At 30.9% G+C, this 6332-nt stretch overlaps 1 protein-coding gene across 1 annotated transcript; it reads right to left on the bottom strand.

Moving 5' to 3' along the window:
• Positions 1–2907: 2907 nt before the first annotated feature.
• On the bottom strand, positions 2908–5470 carry LOC139501903 (uncharacterized). Its single transcript, XM_071291204.1, has 3 exons — positions 5291–5470; positions 4512–4699; positions 2908–3713 (listed from the first exon to the last, which is right to left on the bottom strand). The coding sequence occupies exons 1-3, from the start codon at positions 5416–5418 to the stop codon at positions 2908–2910; spliced, it is 1122 nt and encodes a 373-aa protein (XP_071147305.1). The 5' UTR covers positions 5419–5470.
• Positions 5471–6332: the final 862 nt, after the last annotated feature.

Genomic DNA, 6332 nt, shown 5'->3' with positions numbered 1-6332 from the left:
TGCCCGGACTCCTCTACCAGCTTGCGCTTTTGTTAAATTTTTTTTTTCATTAAAGTGATCTGATGAGTTGGGCACTATTAAATCTTAAATCTTTGCAAACTTAGTGATATTCAAATATTTTAACTGAGCATCCTAGACGAGATATTTATAGTCGAAATGCACATATTGTCATCGTTTATCTTATATTAGAGAATATTAACGAAGTGATGTTTTAAAAAAGTTCCATTTATCCCACTAGAAACATTATGTGTGCACCTATGTTTGACATTATCACTTATATATCTTGTCGTGTTATCAATGGTTTGACAAAATAATTAATGATCTGTTCTTATTTACCCACTTTCTTCTCTAAACTGTAATTACTTATAAGGAACCTATATAGAATCAATACAAGGCAGATGTGTAAATCCAACTCTAAATGTATTTATTCACATTCTTAGAGAGGTTTTACCTTAGATGTATTTGGCACAACAACTTTTTGGAATTTTAGATCCTCAATGCTCTTCAATTTTGTACTTGTTTGGCTTTATAACTATTTTGATATGAGCGTCACTGATGAGTCTTTTGTAGACGAAACGCGCGTCTGGCGGACTAATTTATAATCCTGGTAACTATTAAGGCATTTCAATCCTTAATATACTATTAATAAATATGAACTGCTGCCTATGTTACAAAATATTGCATAACTTAAATATCAACAGTAACATAAATAAAAAAAACGCTGCCCGAAGTTCATAAATCGATTGAGAAAAACAAATCCGGGTTACAAACTAGAACTGAGGGAAACACACCAACTATAAGAGGAGAAAAACGACACAAATCCGATCTATCAACCAGATCTGTAAACAAGATCTATATACAACCTAATTCACCCCGTGTGTACACATATTTTATTGATATGTTAGTTTGTCACAATGTGTAATGAACCTGAGTTTTTAAGGGAGTACGCTGCTCAGGTTGATGTAATTAGAATGCTTCAAAATGGCATAGAAAATAAAGATATAACACTTTTCAACATGTTTTCATGTTTAATTAAGAAATCCATGTTAAAAAATTTTTTTTATCATACAATCAGTAAAAGGAGGTAATTCTTCCCATTTTCAATAGAAAAAATACCTTTACCTTTAAATAAAAAAATCTCATATATATAAAATATAAAACAATAAATCAATTACAATTCATAATATTTAGTATAAATACTTGTCAAATTGCAAAGAATTTAATACTTGTTTTGCAGAATGAGGATAAATTTCAGCACCACCTATAACATGGATTTTTCCAAAAATCCACACTTTCTACAACCTTTTAGGTAGTAAAAAATTAAGAAATTGTAATTAGAACCATATTTCAATAATTATTAATTAAAAAGGAAGGTCTTATGTTCTTAAAAACTGATACTAGAAAAAAATCCATGTTGGAATTAGAAAAAAATCTTCATTTGAATTTTCAAAAACTGGATTTTGCCCAAAATCTTCTCTTTTTACGACCTTTTGAGGCTTAAAAAATAAGAAATTGTAATCAGAACCACAATTAAAAAATTAATACTTAAATAGGAAGGTCTAATGATCTTAGAAACTGATACAAGAAAAAAATCCATGTTGGAATTTGAAAAAAAATCTTCATTTGAAATTTTCAAAATCTGTATTTTACCCAAAATCTACACTTTTTACAACCTTTTAGGGCTTATAAAATAGGAAATTGTAATCAAAACCACATTTCAAAGTTGAAGGTTAAAAAGAAAGGTCTAATGATCTTAAAAACTTATACAAGAAAAAAATCCATGTTGGAATTCAAAAATTTATAAGCATAATTGAGATTTTCAAAAACTAGATTTTACTCAAATCCACACTTTTTACAACCTTTTTGGAGGTAAAAAATAGAAAATTGTTATCAGAACCATATTTCAATAAATAATAGTTAATAAGGAAGGTAACATGTTCTTGAAAACTGATACAAGAAAAAAATCCATGTTGGAATTAAAAATAAAACTGAATTTGAATTTTCAAAAAACTGTGGTTTTGCCCATATTCTGTTCATTTCCAGTAGTATTACTGCCTCATTTTACTTTAAAAACTTCATAAACAAAAATTTAGATATGCCATTATAGAGCAAATGATCATGTGATGTTAACTAGTAAACATAGTTTTCCAACTTTTTAATTTAGATTTTTTTTCAATCTGTAACACACAGTCATATTTGTTGACCATCACAGGAATTTGCTGGAAAATAGCCACGTTCAAAAACTTTAACCCTTATCATAACTGGAAAAATTAACCAACTTTACCTGCATACCATAATATGGTATAATTGAAACTATAACTTGAAATTGAAAGGGGGTAAAAACAATTAATGCACCATTCAGATACCAAAGTTCCCTTACAATGTAAACATCGACAAGTGCAGCAGTAGGTAAAACCATGACAATACTCAAAATCATCCCCTTTATTTTTTTCAGAATCAATCATTTGTAATAGCTGAAATACTTTTTAATTATCACATAAATTCTTGCTCAATACAGTCAATTTCACAATTTGAAATAAAGTATTTTCCAAAATATCATCAGATGACTCTCCACTTTTGCTTTGACCAGAATTGCATGCTTCAGATAATAAATGGATAGAAAAATAAACATTCTAAATAAGAAAAAAATACCGGAACATTATTTTACATGCCAATTAGTTTTTTTAAGAAAACAAATTTATCCTCTGAAGACCCTAATCTATAGACATTTATTATAAATTTTGAATATGAAATAACCTTAAGTATGTATACACAAGAATTGTCTTAAAAGCCCCAATCCGAAAGAAATCAAATGGGTAGCAAATTTAGATCTTTTGGATTATGATATCAATTCCATGCAAGATTGGAATGTAGTTCTAATTCGGGTATAAATATATGATAGGTACATCAAGCTTCTGGTTTTAAACTTTTGAAAAAGTCAGATATGGCATCCACTATCTTCTTTGATTTGGTGACACGCACTTTTCCATTTACATCCTCCTCTTTCAGAACATCTTCTATTCCTTGGCGGCCATCTCTCGCATATGAAATGCGTAAATGAGAAAAAGACATGCCACTCGCTGCTATTACATTTGCAGTTCTTAGTGTGATTACTTTCTTCTCTGTAAGAGGTGTCAAAGTAGGGAGAAGTAGTTTCGTTTTCTGGTTGTGGTCATATCTCCTTGCAGCTGAATCAAAGGAAAAAGATGACAATTGTTTTGCTTCTGTTGATGGAGCCAAGTGATGGAAAAGACGACTCAAAGCAACAACGTCCTCCATTGAATCATGACCGTCATATGTTTCATTTAATATTGTATTGTTCAAATTTGATTGTGAATATGAGGTTAATCCAGGTAATAAAGATTTGAATAGTTGTAGCGTATCTAAAAATCCAAGAATGGAACATGAAAATTCATTCATAATTGAACAATTATTTAAAGCACACAATAGCACTGGAATGTCATATGATTTGATGTTATGACCAATAATTATGTTTTTCTTGTATTGCGCTAAAAATAATATAAACATCTTTGAAGCCTCTTTGATGCCAACAGATTTCACTTCCTTGTCATGGCAAAACATCTTGCTCCCTTCAACTTTGATCCCTGTTATTTCCTGTGCCTTAGGTGTTATTGGTTTCTTTGGAAGTACATATGTGTTGATGGAACCTTTGTCAGATGTTGCAGAAATCTGTGTTATGTGAGAGTTTCTTGCTGAAATATAAAAGGCATAACATTGGTAAATCACTTTCATGATAGGCATGTTGAACAAGCACTAGCCAACAGAATCATGCCAATAAAAATTGAAAAATGCATTAACTAGAAATTTTTTAAATTTTACAAGCCCAAGCTTTTGAAGCCTGTCATTCATATTATCTATACTATTTGAATGCTCATTGATCTCCGTTTTTGTTTTCAAGATAGTAGTAAACTGAAGCTAAACTTGTCAAAGCAGGGACTTTAACTTACCCTGGGTACTGAACAGTCCATTTTGAGAATAAATTTGTTTTGTAAATTTGAGACCTAATATTTGACCATACATTGTTGTTTGAGCATATATATATATAGTAGCCATACATATTTTGATCTTTTTATAGCTTACTATGAAGTATGGGCTTTGCTCATTGTTGAAGGGAATACAGTGACTTATAGTTGTTAATTTCAATGCTATTTGGTCTCTGGTGGAGAGTTGTTTCAGTGGCAATCATACCACATCTTTTTTATATATACACTATATCTTGGAGGCATACAATTATAATATATAGCACAAACGGCTCACCCTTTTAAAGTACCTGAATATTATTTATGTTTTTAGTGTGGTTCATTGCTTTTGTAGTTGATCAATTTTATACTGAATTTGTCTGATAATTTAGACACAAGTATAAAGTTTCAATTATTTTTATGAAAAATAGGGTTAAAATTTCAACAGATGACCATATCAATGCAATTCTGAAAACCTATGTCAGATCAAAATTTCTATAGGAGAGATAGATCTTTTTACTGCAATCATACCTAAGCCTGTTGCTTCAATGTCGAAGAAAATTTTATTAACTGTAGTGGACCATTCAATGGTTTGGTATGCAGGTTGCAGTGAAGGACTTGGAATTTCTTCAATGTCATCTGAAAGGTGGTCTTCCAAACCAATGCCAGAAGAATAAGTTACACCTTCCCTAACTTCTCTTGTGGCAAGCTTTTGATGTCTGAAATAATCCAAATGAATAACTAACAAAATGAGGCATCATAAAGGGTCTCTTCAGCCTTAGTCAATTAAATCACAAACACTTCAAAATCAAATGATGCTTTACATGTGCATTGTGAATACATTGTATATCAATCAGTCAAAATACATTGAGTTATCATACAACATAGGTATTTGTGAAGGACAGACATATGGATAGAGTAGTTACTACATGTATAGAGCAATAAGGGTATGTCCTTATTATCTATATTATTTCACATATGATAATGAACTGTAGGAGGACTTTTACTCACAAATGGAATACAGTCCTGACATTTTGGTGTTTTTTTTTAAAGCATGCTTTATCATTATTGTATGCAGCCAATGTATACATATTTTTCCAATTGGTTGCAGGAAATTATTGTCACAAGTGCACTGTGTTTGTGTGTTTATTGTGACATTATTCAATCAAATAAATTTATTTGATAGTCAGCTCATTGGTAATCTGACCCTCATAATTCAAAAAAAGCACCACAGAAATAATCCCCCAAAAGATAGGCATTTTTTAGGAGAACATTCCGCTAATTTCAAAAAGCGTTAAAAATTTAGGTACCTTGTAGACTTTAAATTTCTTCGTCTTTGTTTGAACCTGTAGGTATTTGCTATTGCCTTTCTTTTTCGGTGTTGAATATCTCTAAGGACTGCCAGACGTAGAGTAAAATATCCTGGAGATACTGACATGTTCTTGTTAACCTGAAATAGAGAAATATCACATTATAAATAATCATTACTATTCATGTTATTACATGTATTAACTGCACAAGAAATGCCTCCACCTTTTTTTATAACTATCGACAGGATCCATAGCGAAATAAATGAGAAAATAAAGAAAATACAAATTTATGTAAACAGAAAATACTGTTTTGATTAATACACGTGCGTTATTTTTCACGGTTGTAATGGCGGGTCGGTCACATGAGAGGTTAATAGATGCGCCTATGTTTTCTAGGTCAATTATAGATAAACCCGTCTTATAAATATTATTCAACCCTTATTTTATTTATTTTGTATTTACATTGTATCATAGATTAAATTTATTTGTTCAGTGTTAATATGTCTTTTGATTGAGTTAAGCCATTTCTATTAATATTTTATAGTGTGTCTTTCTTTTTTGTGATGTTACACTATTGTTTTAGATAAGTGTGAAGGTTTGGTACCATTTAATCGTTTAAAGCTGCTGCAATTGTTTGCACCTGTCTTTATTTAGGAATGGGATGTTCAGTAGTTGTCGTTTGTTGATGAGGTTCAAAAGTGTTTCTCGTTTTTATAGATTAGACCGCTGGTATTCCCGTTTGAACTGTTTTAAACTAGTAATGTTTGCTTGTTGTTCGGTGTGAGCCACGGCTCCGTGTTGAAGACCGTACTTTGACCTATAATGGTTTACTTTTATAAATTGTGACTTGGATGGAGAGTTGTCTCATTTGCACTCATACCACATCTTCGTATATCTAATAAGTAATTCTGAACCAGTGACAACTCTACTCTATCCATCGGATCACTAGTGAATGCAATACCAGGCTGAAAAACACATTCTGTACATATAAATTATCTAAATAACAGCCCAACAATGTTAGATCTATACAGAAATATACGGG

Source organism: Mytilus edulis, chromosome 13 (genome assembly GCF_963676685.1).
Source record: "Mytilus edulis chromosome 13, xbMytEdul2.2, whole genome shotgun sequence".
NCBI lineage: Eukaryota > Metazoa > Mollusca > Bivalvia > Mytilida > Mytilidae > Mytilus > Mytilus edulis.
The sequence above is the reverse complement of the archived record's forward strand: the minus strand, read 5'-3'. Positions and strand labels throughout refer to the sequence as shown.

Excerpts from the sequence above, each read along its gene's own strand:
- LOC139501903 (XM_071291204.1), bottom strand. The coding sequence starts at position 5,418 with ATGTCAGTATCTCCAGGATATTTTACTCTACGTCTGGCAGTCCTTAGA. Across the intron at positions 4,700-5,290 it reads AGAAATTTAAAGTCTACAAG|ACATCAAAAGCTTGCCACAA; the intron begins GTACCTAAATTT and ends GGATTATTTCAG. Across the intron at positions 3,714-4,511 it reads CATTGAAGCAACAGGCTTAG|CAAGAAACTCTCACATAACA; the intron begins GTATGATTGCAG and ends TTTATATTTCAG.